At 44.2% G+C, this 16,301-nt stretch overlaps 1 protein-coding gene across 3 annotated transcripts in view; it reads right to left on the reverse strand.

The window, feature by feature from the left end:
- The window catches only part of MAP3K1 (mitogen-activated protein kinase kinase kinase 1), a 63,824-nt gene extending 47,971 nt beyond the window's left edge, over positions 1-15,853 (reverse strand). The window contains exons 1-2 of one of the 3 annotated variants that reach the window (XM_054185488.1): positions 15,656-15,853; positions 15,419-15,555 (exon numbers count right to left, since the gene is read on the reverse strand). In XM_054185488.1, the coding sequence (XP_054041463.1) occupies positions 15,419-15,426 (8 nt within the window). In that variant the 5' untranslated portion in view covers positions 15,427-15,555; positions 15,656-15,853. Of the gene's footprint in view, positions 1-14,293; positions 14,800-15,418 lie in introns of those variants that run through there. The other 2 variants (XM_054185487.1, XM_054185486.1) reach the window with 2 other exon arrangements.
- Between the last annotated feature and the right edge of the window lie 448 nt (positions 15,854-16,301).

Consider the following 16,301-nt stretch of genomic DNA (forward strand, 5'->3'; position numbering starts at 1 on the left):
AGCAAGTTATTAGTTGCTCACTCTGTACTAGACTCACTAGACCAATCTACAATTTTTAAACAGATTTCATTTATTTGCAAGCAGCCATAACTGTCTCACTCAAAATTAAGCAAAATGAAAACGAAGAGCTAAGTACCTTCAAGAACATCAGTTCTTATTTAGAAAGATCAAACTGTCAAATCTGCCTTATAAAGCTTTCCTCCAAAGTTTCTCAGGTGTTTTTTTTTTGCAGAAACAGTCATAAGTGAAATCTCTCAGCTTCATGTTGTCCACACCTCCACAATCTACTTGACAATTTAAATCATAATACATATAAAAATCAGTAGTAACCTAAAGCAGAGTGGGGTTTTTTAAGCAATACATTTAAAGGTAAGAAACACAAAACACAAACTAGGACTGTCACTTGAAACAGTAATACCTACTCTAGTAATGAAATTGTCATAAAAATGTGGGAAATAGGAGTGCAAGGTTTCACTGGACCAGTTTAAGAAAGGGGAAATTATCTCCCTTGTTACAGAGGAAATATCTTTCACCCAGAGGAAACCAATAACAACTGAAGTAATTCCCTGAAGTGCTACCAAGAAAGCTACTCATCAGCTGTGCTTCAGCATATGAAAGGATAAAGCAACAACAAATTAAACAGGTGATTGCCAAGTAGTCTGACCAGCATGGCAGCTGTGCTAGTTTATAGTCTCATTTATGACCACCCTGCTGTGTTACAACTCCTCTGAACAGACCTTCAACCTTATTAAAAAACAACTTGTGTTTTTTACACAATATAGTAAGAAATCTATCACAGAATTTGTCTGATTATTACAAATTCATAATCCAATTTCATTTTCTCTCCTTTGCTACACAATATAAGTTTTCCTTTGAAAGAATGAGAAAAGTAAGGGGAAAAAATCCACACCTCTTACAACTCTGGAAGGTGCTGTAGTTTAGTGACATTGCCACATATTAAGAGATTACAAAAGGAATTTTAGGTCAAATCAATGCATGATCAGATGTCTTACATGTTTAACTACCATCACTGAAACACATTTGCAATTTACTTAGGTCAATGAAAAGCATACTATTCTGAAAGACCTTTACATGACAAACGTCTAAGAAAAGAGGATGTAAAAAGCATTTGCTTTAACACAGAGATATGTTCCTAATTAAATTTTAATAAAATATTCAAAGATGAAGCAAACATTTGCGATGACTAAAGACATCAGACTCATTTTACTTACCATGAGGACTTGTATCACAGTAGCAGCCTCTCAAAAATGGGACAGTAACTGGAAAGCAGTCTCACTAACTTTAAACAGGTGTGTAAGTGCTTTTCAAATCACAATGAAACTACATCACATATATGAAAGACCAGAAATAAAAACTAGTTTTTCCAGGAACCACTGGTGGAACTACGGTTGGGGGAAAGTCTGTGTGTGAAACAAGTCATGCCCTTTTTTCTTACTAATGGACTTTTATGGAAATATTTTTCCCAACAGGTTAATCTTATACCAGGTACTGGAAGTGACCTGGCTGTGAACTAGATGCTGAAGATTGATGTCACCCACTGAATTAATCGCTACACTAAACTGACAGGCAATCTGTGATTAGGGTGCCAGAGCCGAAGTCCATGCAGATGTCAGAAGGAAGACACACCTTTGAAATGGAGTTGGAACAAGGGTGACTTCAGCCCAGACTGCACAGGACTAGTGAAGAACACACTGTCACGCAATCTTATCCCGGAAAACTAAAGGCGTTTGCATAGCCAGCTTCAGCTGTGTTTCCAGCAACAAATACTACATGAACATTCAGATACAGGACCCAAACTGTCTCTCTTTGAACACTGCAAACAGGGAAGGTCAACACTTTCAGAAGACAGCCTTTCCACCTTCTTGCTTAATAAGTCTGGGTTAAGCATTAGCCAGCCATGCATCTAAACAAAGTTAGAATCAAGCTGCTATACAAATACGGAACAGCACAGTTCTTAATTCTTATACCCTGGCTGCCCATTTGCAGCTTCTGAAGGATTAAGGTAGTTAAACTGAGTTAAACATTTCAAATCCTGTAATTATAGATTATTTTAGTGACTACAAATAAGTATGCAATAACCCAACAAAACCTTATCAGAAGTCGCCATGGTAAGAACCAGCTACACTGGCCACTTCCCTTGTGAGAGCCAGCTTTATCCCCTCCCAGTTATAAAAACATGCCATTTATTTGAACATGGAAAGGGAGTAACAGCACTAGACGCATATTGTCTCATTTCCCATTTCCTTTTAGGTATCAAAATGCAGACCTTGTCACAATAAGGCTCAGAAACGCAATGAAGCAGACATGGAGCCTTGAGGAGAGGAAGTGAGATGTTGGTTCTGTAAAGTGAACTTAGGGGGAAAAAGAGCAAGTTCTACACAGTATTTTTTATTTTCTGAAAGTGATGGTAAAGAAGCCTGAGGAAAGACTGGATAGACTGATGTTACTGACAAATGTCAAAAACTTGCCCAATTATAACTACAATGAAAACTTTGACTGCATTTATGCTTATGCACTAGTTATTTGTGGTTTTAAGCAAAAAAAAAAAAAACCAACAAACACAAAACAAAAAACTTCTAAAAACTTCTTTAGGGCAAACCCCATAGGCCTGCTTTGTGCTTCCACCAAATCATAAATTTATTTGTTATCACGTTTGCTGCACAAGAAAGTGTTTTGAAATCCGTAGGCAATGCTGCGTTCTCTGCCAGAGATTAACCAAAAATACTTAATGGAAAAAAGAGCCTTTCCTTCTTAAGGTTCCAGCTCCTGTAACACAAGCTGTGTTCTCCCCACTGAGGGGAGACAGAGCACAGCTGGTCCCAACTAGCATAACCAGTAGAGCTCTTTTGCACAGATGACACGGTTTCACAGATCTGAAAATGTTGCAATTGCATAAATCAGTCCTCCATCTGTTTTTGGCTTTGTTCCAATCCAGTTTACCTACTTACTAGTTGTGCAAATCAGGGACACGCGTAGCCCTTTTGGCTCTACAATCAGAGAAACTTCATGTACATTTTGTACCAATGGTAACTGGAGAAGTTAAATTTGTTCAGTAGTCTTTCCCTTACAAACATTAATTGGAAAGTAATTCAGCTCTGTTACAATAAGCTGGAAGAAGCAAACTGAATATTTTTTTTCAAAAATCTTATGGCTCCTTAAGCCATTTGTAGTTAAAAAGTTCCGAGGTATATTAAAAGGAAAAAAAAAAGGGGGAAAAAGGAAAAGGAATAATCAGCATGCACGAAAACACAATCAGCATGGCCCAGGCAGAAGCAACTTAAGACTGCTAAACATACGTAAACTGAAACACACATTTATATGTGGAAATTCTGCTAGAATTAAGAGGTTTGTAACACATACCACACTACCAGATCTTGAATACTTTTTTTCCCCAAGCTCTACAGGCACCTGCTGCCTGAAGCATCAGAGATGGTCCATCTCACTTGCCTTATGAGCCCCATACCAAGTTTGATGTAGCTGAGGGCCACAAGATGCACAGCACTTACCTAGACATTATGAGTACAACAGGTTCTGTGCTATCATCACCCTACTGCCAGTAGCTTGTCAGAGCTGGCAAGCACAGAACCTTCACTCAGAACCCCACAAAAGTCACATGTAACTCCAAGGCGGCAATAGCGGTAATTTGGGTCCTGATTTTCCTATGAATTGGGATTCATGTTTTGAACGAAACCCAGATTAGTTTGACCTAGTGATAAACCTTGCTTTATTTCAGCCTAACACACCAATACCACAAATGGGACAGATAAACAAGAAGTGAACACTTGTTCACAAAGAATACCAAAAAAGCCTATAAGGCTCCACTTTTGCATAAGGGTTTTATCAGATGCTCACTCATAAGATTCCGTTTAAGTCCCAGCTCTTTACAGCTATTTAGGTCTCAACTACTCTATGCACATGTGAGTAGTTTAAAGACAGTGGAAATATTTATGCATACAGCTAAGCCACTGCCTAGAAAGAAATACTTTAAAAAAAAAAAATTACTTGTCAATTTTAAAAAGTCAGAGACCAATTTTGATGAAGCTTTTATGGAACTTTGTCTACGTGGTAGAAGCTGGCAGATTGCCTACTAGCTCCCCTTGCTAGCTCCTCAGCAGTCCACCCTGTGGGCTGAAAGGAAGCCAAAAGCCTTTTAAGTTCTGGCTGTGCTCTCCCCTGCAGTCCTGATTCACAGGGTCTACAAGTGGCCTGCCCTGGCACTGGACCTATATGCCCATTTGCGGTCAATTTTAAAATACAGGAATGTAATTCATACACGGCTGATTTCAAAATGCCAAAGCAATTGTCCTTCCCCACTTGGCTTTGCAGGGCATCCTTCACTGGTGGCAGAACTGTAAAATAATGCCACAAACATGCAGCTCAGAGCAGGTCAGAACAAGCAAACAGTAGAGCATACTAATTTTCTGCTGAGGTACTAAGAGGAATTAAATACTTCAGCATATTTAGTGGGACAAGATGGTTTACCATTGTACCTGAACATGCTGGAACTTAACCACATGCTTAGAAGTCAAAACTGAAGATACAGCAGCACTGTTCCTCTTACCACACATACATATACATAACTTTCTGAAGAGCTAATCTATACTTCAGAATCTTCAATGTCAATAATATAGTTTCAAGATTAAGTACAATTACATTCCAAATCAGTTTAAAAAGACGAATATTAAACAGTTTCCTTAGTTTAATATAATTAATTAGAGAAAACAGGGGAGAGATTTGGTTAAAGACAATACCTTTCTGAGAAATGCCAGAGTTTTCACAAAGGTTTGTGATGTTAGCAAACTTATGTAGAGTATCCCAAGAGCAACAGCCAAAGACAGTTACTAACACTGGTACAGACAGCAAACATTTGAATGAGTGTCATCAAGACCTTTCTCACAGACATCTCATAGGGCAACTTTCAAAGCCTCCTGACAATTGTATTTTTTCCTTCAGAAAGGGAAGTCCAGCTTCCACTGTAGAAAAGAAACAGAATTTGTAAGAGCGTTTAGGCGTGTAGTCTGCAAACCCTAACTCCTCTTTAACAGACAAACAAAAGTTTAGCCTGAGAAATTCTTTTGGGCTGAAATGATGAGCACCCCAGGTACAAGGAAACACTTCACATTTGTTTATTTTACTGATCTGCTGCTTTCTAACACTTTCCCCCATGTTTTCCATCCCCAGGAGAGTCCCTTGGACCCATCTGGCTTTGAAGTACCTACACAAGGAAAAAGCTTTCTTTTTAAGAACTGAAACCTTCACTGCGTCCTTCACTGACAACATAGCTCAAATGAGTGACAACAGTAACCATTTTGAATGAAGGCATACTGACCTGCATCAGACGCCAAAAGCAAGTCAGGCATTGCCCCACTGTAACCCACTGCAGCAATTCTAAATTGCCCTGTATCACCTAAGCCAAGCACTTTGCCAGACATTAAAATTTCTCCTCACTCAGCTTGCTGAGGTTATCAGTGTATATTGGTTTACGATACCAAACACGTCATTACACGTGAAAGCACCTTACAACTTTGCACAGATGGAAGACGCATTAGTTTAATCAAAAAATACTTTATTACTCAGTTCCCACAAAAAAAGGTAGCCCGAGAGTCAGTCTGCATGTCAGTCTTCACAGTGAGAGAAACCAAATAGATCAGTCATCCAATCTTGCATGGCTTAAGGAGTTTCATTTCATGTTTCTTGTACACAAGGCCAGGGCTGGGGGTCGGTGGGTGGGGAGGGAGCTCCATCTCCTCCCTCTTCCTGTAATACTGGCCTAAAACAGTCTGCATGTCTTTAAGACCTCTTCCCCACCTACCCCTGCTCTTCCTCCCAAGAGCCTCTGGGAGGGATAAGAAACATGCAGTTGCAACTCAGAGCAAATTCTTGTCAGGGAAAGAAACTAGAACTCTCAGTTAATTTTAGGAAGGTATCTGAAGAAGGTGTGAACAAGCCTGCGTGGAGCAAAACGTACCGGTGCAGGAGATCCTGTCCCTAAACTTGGAGGTTCAAAGAGAAACCTAGATGCGCTGGTTACAGTGACCTTGTCAGAAGCCACTGCGGGGCAGGCAGTAAAGAGCCTGGCTGCGTTTGCTCAGCAGTATAGAAGAACTAGTTTCCATGCTTACCATGGAAAACCTAATAGAAACCCCAGTGCCTCTGCGCTTCCTACAAGTCCAGGGCATTTCGTGTGCCTGCAGAGGTCAGGAAACCTACTGTATTGAGATCTTCATTACAAATAAATGCAGAACATACAGTTAAGAGCCTGAAGTAATGTCTCCTCTATATTTGCAGAAGAGCTCATTTTCTGGAACTATATGCAGACATTATTGAAATAACTTTTAAAAAACAAACTTATGCATATCAATATACTGTTAGGAGAAACTACATCCAGCTCCACTCTGTTTAAAAAACAGCTGTTCACAGAATCACAGAATGATAGGGGTTGGAAGGGACCTCTGAAATCATCTAGTCCAACCCCCCTGCCAGAGCAGGTTCACCTAGAGCAGGCTGGACAGGAACATGTCTAGGCAGGTTTTGAATGTCTCCAGAGAAGGAGACTCCACAGTCTCTCTAGGCAGCCTGTTCCAGTGCTCTGCCACCCTCAAAGTAAAGAGGTTTTTCCTTATGTTCAGATGCAATTCCCTGTGTTCCAGTTTGTGCTCGCTACCTCTTGTCCTGTTGCTGGGCACCACTGAAAACAGTCTGGCCCCATCCTCCTCACTCCTGCCCTTTAGATGTTTATAACCATTGCTAAGATCCCCTCTCAGTCTTCTCTTCTCCAGGCTAAACAGAGCCAGGTCTCTCAGCCTTTCCTCATAAGAGAGGTGCACCAGTCCCCTGATCATCTTCATAGCCCTCCACTGGACTCTCTCCAGTAGTTCCCTGTCCTTCCTGACCTGGTGGACCCAGACCTGGACACAGTACTCCAGATGTGGCCTCACCAGAGCAGAGTAGAGGGGGAGGATGACCTCCCTCAACCTGCTGGCCATGCTCTTTTTAATGCACCCCAGGAGACCATTGGCCTTCTTGGCCACAAGGGCACATTGCTGGCTCGCGGTCAACTAGTTGACCACCAGGACTCCCAGGTCCTTCTCTACGGAGCTGCTTTCCAGCAGGTCAGCCCCCAACCTGTACCAGGATATGGGGTTATTCCTCCCCACATGCAGGACCCTACACTTGCCCTTGTTGAATTTCATTAGGTTCCTCTCCACCTAACTCTCCAGCCTGTCCAGGTCTCGCTGAATGGCAGCACAGCCTTCTGGTGTGTCAGCCACCCCTTCCAGTTTTGTATCAGCAAACTTGCTGAGGGTACGCTCTGTCCCCTCATCCATGTCGTTGATGAATATATTGAACAAGACTGGACCCAGTACTGAAGCCTGGTTACAGGCCTCCAACTGGACTCTGTGCCGCTGATCACAACCCTCTGAGCTCTGCCATTCAGCCAGTTCTCAATCCACCTCACTGTCTACTCATCTAACCCACACTTCCTAAGCTTACCTATGAGGATGTTCATGTAACTATAAAGATGTTACGAGAGACAGTGTCAAAATGTTCACATTTCCATTTCAAGTCCGAACTGCATAAGAACTTTACACAACCACAAGAGCCATCACCTATGTTTTATTTATTGAATAATACAACAAAATTCATAAGTAATATGAATCCCTGATATGGGAGATCCTTTCAAAATTTTTAACACATTAGCACTGTTTCAGTGAGCTTCCATGCTAGTTACAACTGAGATATTTCCTTACACTAAGCAAACAAGTCTTTAATCATAGGCTAGGCATTTATGTTAGTGAAATAACAAACATTGCAGATGTATTTTATGGGAACGCTTACGATACTGATTATATATCTGGTGGTAAGGCTAGAACTTGAAGAGAAAAAAATTGAAAGGAATATTAGTGTCACACCTGGCAACTCTGCAGTCTGAAAATATGGAGGAAGTAAAAAAAAGTGTAAGATATGATAAACTGAGAAAACTGTCACTGACTACACATGAATTTTCAAAGTACACATTCAGCAACCAGAAATTAAGGTACTGTCATCATTCAAAGCAATTGAATATTGCGTTAACCATGACAATAAAGAAACACTTGCCTGCTAGAGTGTATTAACCTGACAAGCTCAATAAACTTTACATGAACTGAAAACTGGAGGTCACTGCAAGTGTCACCACACATTTCAGGTATTTGCATTTTGTATGCCCCTCCAGACGCAGAACAGTTAAATACTACCTGAAGGTAATGGGGAGACCCTATTATCCACTGAGCTCTGAAGCTTCCCTTTAAACGAATACAAAGAATTACTAAAATAAAATTCTACACGCATTTATTGGCAGTAGAACGGGAGGTATCACTGACTGTTTTAAAAAAATGAAACTGTTTCTCAATTTGGTATTATCACGAATTAGATTTTCTTCCTTCAACACTTAAAAATATTTACAGCAAGCCCTTTCAGAATCTGAAAGGAACAATCCTGAAGATACAAGCACGACGGTCATACAGAACATAAGAAAAAAAAATCCTCAGGTTATTTGAGAGAAATAACTAGTGAAATGAAATGCATATCTGTGGGCCAAAACAAAGAATATTAGTTGTACACCTTTGAGGGTTAACTACCAGCTCACAAAAGGACCAGATCATCATTGCTGACAGCTAAGCCAAGACTCACTTCAGCATTCTCAAAAGCAAGATGACTGGATGGTCAAGAGGAGGGTGGGAAAGAGCTCAGAAAACAAGATGTCAGATGTGATCAGATGTCAGTGTGGTGTAGCAGACACAACTAATTTTCCAGCACTTTACTCCCACCTTCCACAGTGACCCTGGGTAAGTTACAAGAAGCTGCAGTGTCAACACCAGTGTGAAATCACTGATGAGAAATACTAGGGAAGAATTTAAGTCACTCAGTGTAGTAAGAACATTAGCAGCCATTCCACTACAAATTAGATTATTAGGACAAGAGAGATGAGAACAAACAGTATTAGGTTATATTTCCAAAAAGGATGCAAATAGTTTACACTTCGGGAACGCAAAAGAGACAGTGTGAAATAAAGGTAGACTGACTTAAAATACAGTTTAATCTCATAGCAGAGAAACAGGAATACTCAACAACATTCTAAGTTTAAAGAAAAAAAAACCACACTTTTTGCAAACATCTTCAACTCCTTAGTTATCAGATGCTGAGCACTACCAAAAAACTGGACATTTCTGAGCAAAATTGAGAGCTTTTATTAAGACAGTTTGAAACGTTTCATCAGTTCCCAGACAGAAGGTAAACAATTCCCAATTTCAAATGATTCTTAAGTATCAAGTAAATTGAGCTGCTGTTTTTTCAGGACATTTTTCAGTGAAGATTCAACAAAACTGATCTACTAAAAAAAAAAAACCAACAAACAAACAAAACCAAAAAAAACCCCCAACCCCCCAAAAAACCAAAAAAAAATCCCCACCAACAAAAACCAAAAAACCCCCAGAAACCACAAACCAAGAAATGAACAAAAAACCCCAAAACACAAAAAAAACCCCCAACCAAACACATCTTATAGGAAAAAAATAATCAAGACTTTTCACCACCAAGCAGGATTCTCCAGTTCTGCAGCATGGTGAGACAGGAAATCGGAAGCATCCCGCAGGCAACACACTCAGCCTACGGGTAAAGATAAGAAGGGCGGGAAGCAACAGAAAGCAACTTTCCACTTAGCCACATTCTCCTAGTCACCTAGAGACAAGTAACGAAGCCCTCTTAAAGGCTTTCTGTTCACTTTGCTTCAAGCCAAAGAATGAACTGTAATTCTAGAGTTTTAGGTGAGAGCAGAGCAGATAAAAAGTAAAATAAGACCACCTTTGGGTCTTCGCAGAGAATCTGAGATTAGCAGTAGAAACTCAGAACTCAAACTAGATCCATTCTCTTATCACCACTGCTGCTGAAAACTAGCTTTACAAGTTTGTTTAAAGAACCGCTATACAGCACCATATAATTTTTTTTATTTAAACAAGCTTAAGCCAAGTTTCACCAATACTGGAAGCCAGCAAAAGCCAACAGAAGCATTCCCACAGTCACCCCACCCCCAGCCACTTGTTTCCACTCCCGCCCCATCCTCTCCTGCACCAGGATAAACTCGTGCACAGCTGGACCATCACCTTTACTCCAACTTCAAATGACAACAAACGCATTAGCGCACTAAAAGATCTTGCGGAGTTCAAGCCCATGATACAGAAGGAAAAACTGATCTTCAGATCTCGTACTCTGCATGTTTGATGTTTGGGTAAGGCACAATTGCACATATCTACACACAGGTATCGCACCCAGCAGTACTGAGACTCCACTGAGCGACAGCGGAGACTGAACCTTTAGTATCACTAAATCCAATGAGACAGAAAGCTCCAGATTAGTTAGTTACAATCTATTTACTTTGCATAGGAACAAAGAAACTGCCATACCGGATCAGACCATTTAAGCAGAACCCTACCACTTGCAATAACTAAGAGTGATAAAAATCAGACACGGTAGATGATGACCCTCTTCCCAAAAGTATTCTCAAGCCAAAGAGCACAGAAGAAGTAGGAAGTGAATTTTCTCTTACAGTAATATCCAGCTCAAACTGGAAACAGAAGATTTAGTGTCTTATTTAAGCAGGCAGTTAAAAATATTCAGCATTATGGATTTGGTTAAAACACATAAAATTATATTGTACCTTAGCTAGGAATAGCTAAGGTCAATAATAAGCTGTATTTTTTACCTTTAGCTACATTTTGACAACACGAACAGAGAAAGTAATTATAATTTCAGTAAAGAAAAAAACCCAACACAACAAAAGCAACACACAACCAACCAAACAAGAAAAAAGCAAGTCAGACCTTGGCCATGCTGTGCTTTCACTGTACGTGCTCTCCCTCTGTTCCCACACCACTGCCCAGTCCAGTGCTCTGTTAAAGCATTCATGCCCTCCTTTCAAAGTCATCAAAGGTGCTACAAAGTGACATGCAGAGCTAAACCTGATGAGCTTTTACTAGTACAGTTGTACATAGTCAAAACTTCAGTTTCACTGCGTGTCTTTCATGTCTCTAGCAGGCGTCAAAAACAGCAACTGCAGCAAATACAGTATAAATATCTACAAAGGTTGTCTTGCAGCTGAACTATCTGACAAGTCTGACACATCTAGCATATACGTTTTCAAATTCAAACACAGTTTTCACAGAAGTCACACAGTACATGGTTACTGTATGCACAGCAGATGAATTGCACCATTTCCGGCTTTTGATTTTTATAGAAGCATGGCTATGGCGGTATAACTAATCCTGCACTTGGGTATGTAATAAGTCACACCAATTTCAGACACAAATAAACATCACTTAAAGGGTCTGCATGTTTTAAAAGAACATTGTTAAGGTTGCAGAGAAGGACATGCATTTTGCCTTCATGGATTTCCCTCAAGTTACAAGAAATCATACCACAGTTGCCACTGAATTCGCTGTTTGAATCTTTTTATATAAATCAAATCAATATACTGTCAGTACAGATATGGGATAAGAGGTCTGAAGCACTTTACGTTGAAGCTGTATTTCCTAGAACAACAACTCCCCCCTCCTCTTACAGTGATATAAAAAGATCTCTTACAATGTTCACAGCTTTTAGTGAAAATATTTGCTCTACTGCCCCGACAAGAAGAACGCTTCAGAGATTAAAGAAAAAAGATAGTATTTACATTTCGGACTTAACAGCAGAGTCAATTTCCCTTCTCAGCTTCATTCTGAGGCTCATGCAGGTCTCCCAGCATAAACAGAAAATGTATTTAAAAAGAAAGTAACTGTAATACCAAAGAGACTGATAGGGGGACTTCGGAGCAAGCACAGTACCTTTTAACTAACAGTAGATCCTTACAGGAAAGTACAACTGCTGTATTTAAAAACAGAATAGAAAACCTCCACATAATACATTATTTTGATTATGTCCCTCAGTTTGCCTCTTAATAAATGTCTGGGCAACAGCTGCACGCACAATTTTAATATGTAATACACAAACTGTTACTCACATAGAAATTAACCTGTCTCCTTCAGCTACAGCAAGTCAATTAATAATACAGTAAGGGCAGAGAGACGTTTTAAATTCCTGATACGGCCTGACAAAGTACTACTTTGTCTAACATGTGTTTATTGGTAACATGACATACAGAATTACTGAGATACTCTACATGAGCATTTATAGGATATTTCTGAAGAACAATCACTATTAATGTTACCATGCATTTTCAACTGTACTTATGATAAATTCAAAGTAGACTACCTCACTAAAAATACTAAAGAGAAAAGCACTTCGCATTTAGTATTTTCTCTGATTTGTTAACATTCCAGGTCAAACATCAGAGGGCATTTAGGAGAAAGGTATTAACTTTTACACATACTCAAAACACTGACTTCTCCAAATGCAGGTACTTAAAAGCAAAACTTGTCCATGTGAAAGGAAAAAAATCCACTGCTCTGTCATTACTGCTGTGAAACTGACTAGCAGTGATGGACTCAGTGTTCCAGCATCAATGCGACATATATTAACCTTCCTGAACGTCTAATAACAAGCCTAACTCCCACTTGCTATCACCACGAGATTCCGAGTTGTTTTAAAGGTATTCCTACACTGTTTCTTTATTTCCCTTGAAAGCCATGAAGCTAGTTACAATCATATTACGAGATACAGTACATTATAATTTCATTACTTGACAGAAGTAGACAGTCCTAAGAGTCATAAAAAGGCAAGTTACTCGCTAAAATTCATACGTTATTTTGCCCCCTCGAACCACTTAAGATTTCCCACTAATCCTTCTGTAAGTACAGAAGCATTTCTTAACTGTCATGACCACACTGTATCAAGTATTTTTACACTGCCCTAGAAATAGACCAAAATCCATCTGAATTGCTGAGAATTCATATAAGCAGGACATTGCTCTAGAAAACAGTTCTTATTACAGTAGTCTCAAGATAAGTCAACCTTTAAAAAATATCCTTGACGTTCAACTGACATAAGACACAACTGAAAAGAATACGCAAGTCATGTGCCCAAACTGGAACTACATTTCTTATGAGGTTTAAATAATTAGCCAGATAAACTCTAAGGCAGCATTAAAATAGGTCCTTGGATGTTAATAGTAAGTCCCTAACCTGCACAGTCCACATCATATAAAACCTTACAAGAAATCAATATGAAATTGTCAACTTCACATCAAAATTACACTGTCAATACTGCAGTGTGCCTTCCCACACACATACCAGTTAGACCTAGCAAGTGTATGTTAAAGCTGAAATGTTCTCTGAAGTACTTAAACTGCTTCACCATGGACATGACCTCGCTTTCATCCTGAACACTTCCACACATGTCAAACAGGCAAGACCACAGGCAGTTCCATAAAACCTCAGGAAACTGGACTTATCAAATAATACACACAGAAGGCAAATACAGGCTACAAACACCAGGGCACTAAATGAAACCATTGAAATCTATCACCCAGACTAAACCACCACAACATTACTTTCTACTGGAAAAAGAGAGAGGATGTTTATGTTTGAAAGCCTTTCCCCCCTCCTTACTAAGAGTTAAAGAAATCAGTTCTGCAATAACACCATGCTGCGTATTGGAATTAAGACTTGCGAGAAGTCATTTAAAATAAAAAACAAAACAAAACACACACCCCCCCCCTCAATTTCGTGCAGCAAACTGCCAGGACCGTGCCGGGAGCGGCCAGGTACCGGGCGAGCCCCCGCAGCAGAGGCAGAGCCGCCGCCCGACCCCGCCGGGGCTGCGGGACGGCGCGGGGGGCTCCGCTGGCCCCGCACCGCCGCCCCCGGCCCCTGCCACCGCCCCCTGCCACCGCCCCGAACTCACTCTTTCAAAGCCCCTGGGGGACTCCGGCAGAAGTTAAACACAAAAGCACCCCCCGCACACACACACGCCCGGCCGCCGGGCCCCGCGCAGCCCCACACCGCTGACAGCTGCGGGACGGCCCGACCAGACGGGGCCGCCCCTCCCTCACCCCCACGCCAGGTGCCCCCCACGCAGCCGGGGGGAGGCCGGCCGGCCGGCGGGCGAGAGCTGCCCGCCGCGCCCCAGCCCTGCCGCCCCCGCATCCGCTGCCGGCCCGCGGCCAAGCGGCGGCCGGGCGCCCGCAGGGGGGGAACCGGGCGCCGGAGTCCACCGCGGGGGGAGAGCCGCGCCGCTGTCACCCGCCGCCGCAGGGGGTCGAGCCCTGCCCGCCCGCCCACCCCCCTCGGAGCCCCCTCACCTCCCGGGGGGGGACGGTTCCATCCTCCGCTCGGCAGCGGGGTCCGTCCCCGCCGGGCTCCCCGCCGGCAGCGGCTCCAGGAGCTCGGCGCAGCGGCTGGGGGAAGCAGCCGGGCTGGCGGGGCTGGAGCGCGGCGGCCCGGGCAGGTAGTGGAGCAGCAGCGTGTCGGGGGGCTCCGGCGAGGAGGAGGAGGAGGAGGAGGAGGCGGCGGCCGGGGCGGCGGCGAGGAAGAGGGGCGCCTCGGGCAGCCGGTCCAGCTCCACGCTCCGCACTTTGCGCAGCTGCTTCCGTCTCCAGTCAGAGCGCTGCTCCCGGCAGCCGCCGCCGCCGCCCGCCTCTCGCGGGAGCCCCCCGCCGCTGCTGCCGCCGCCGCTCCCCGCCGCCGCACCGCCCTTCAGGCTCCCGCAGGCGGCGGCGGCGGCCGCCTCCGCGCCGCCGCCCGAGGATAATCCCGACGACGAGGTGCGATTCCCCGCCGCCGCCGCCATTTTCTCTGGCGGGTCACATCGGGCTGCGGCGGATCAGGGGGGAGAAGGAGGGGGGGGGAAAGCAGCGCTCCGGCCCAGCTGCGGAAACGGCGCTGCCTGCGCAAACGGCGTAGAGAGGGAGGAGCAGGAGGCGAGTGCGGATTGGCGGCAGCGGGCGGCGCGGGGCGGGGCGGACGGCCTGTAGGTGCGGCGGGGGCGGGGCTGCGCGCCGCCCCGCCCCGCCCGCCCACGCGCAGGTGTTGGCGGTTGGAGGCAGCCGCGCCCGCCGCCGCCGTTCCCCTCAGGGGCAGGGCCGGGACCAGGACCGGCCGCCCGCCGCCGGTGGGGACGGGCCGGGCCGGGCCCGGCCCGGGAGCCGGCGGGGGCGCCGGGCGGGGAGAGGATGCCCCCGTCTCCCCGCGTGTGGGAGGGCGGCGGGGGCTCCAGCGGGCCCCAGCCGGCCCCAGACGCCGCCGCCCCGCTGTGAGGAGCTGAGGCGCGGGGAAGGCCTCCCAGAAAGTCGGGCTGACGCCGCACCCCAGCTGGCAGCACCCCGTCCGTGTGCCCCCTCTCCCCGGCAACCCCAAAACGTCCTCCCCGGGAGCCGGCCGAGGGGCCAGGAGGCAGTAAAATCACTCGCTGCTGTGCCCGATCTTACCTGCTCATTCCTCTCTGGGATTAGCACGGAATTCAATGCACATCCTTGCTTGCAGCCTTCGTGCGTCCTTATCCGCGCTGCCCTCACTTAGCCCGCGCCGCTTCACCCGTCCTCAGATACTTTTCCATGTCTGGAAACTACTTAGAAGCGTTACTGTCTCGCCAGAGCACAGCCGGTTTCCACAAGTGCGTATGTACGCACATTTAGTTTAGATTATAGCCTGCCACATGTACCTACCGCTGCGGCCGTTTCCCAAGAGACTGGGAGGGAGAAGAAAGGCAGGAGACATCACATGACCAGAACCTTGGGGAGGTCCAAGTGAAATTTACTCTTGGTCTAGATTTCCACCCAACCACAACTGGGTGGATTTGTTCCTCAACCTCCGAGCTGGGGAGAAGGGACTTAAAACTCTGCAAGAACAGACGGGCGTGCATTGCTGTCAGAAAGGTGCTGGTTTGCTGCCGTTAAACAAGCCTGCCTATTTGAATGCTGATTTAATCTGACACGAGGAAAGGAAAACTAAATGTTGCTATGCATACCGGGTTATTTTCAGGATGGTGTGATTTTGCATACAGTAGAGGTCACACGGTTCAAAGCACTTTTCTTTAGCTGAATATCTTAGGTTTATATCCCAGGATTTGCTATGTATCCCCGAAGTTTAACATTAACCGAGTATCTTGACAATGATTATTAGTACAGTCTCTTTGCTGGGATCACTGCTTTGATCTGAAGCACTAGTTGAGTGAGAAGTACCTCCTAACAGAAGCAGATTCTTTCTTGTTTTATATATGTGATCAGATGCTGACCTAAATGTAGAGTCTTCACTGAAGGATGTGACGAGCAGACTAGAAGAGGTCTTTCCCTCTAGACTTGCAAGAGCACA

The sequence above is a fragment of the Rissa tridactyla genome, chromosome Z (genome assembly GCF_028500815.1).
Source record: "Rissa tridactyla isolate bRisTri1 chromosome Z, bRisTri1.patW.cur.20221130, whole genome shotgun sequence".
In the NCBI taxonomy this organism is placed as follows: domain Eukaryota; kingdom Metazoa; phylum Chordata; class Aves; order Charadriiformes; family Laridae; genus Rissa; species Rissa tridactyla.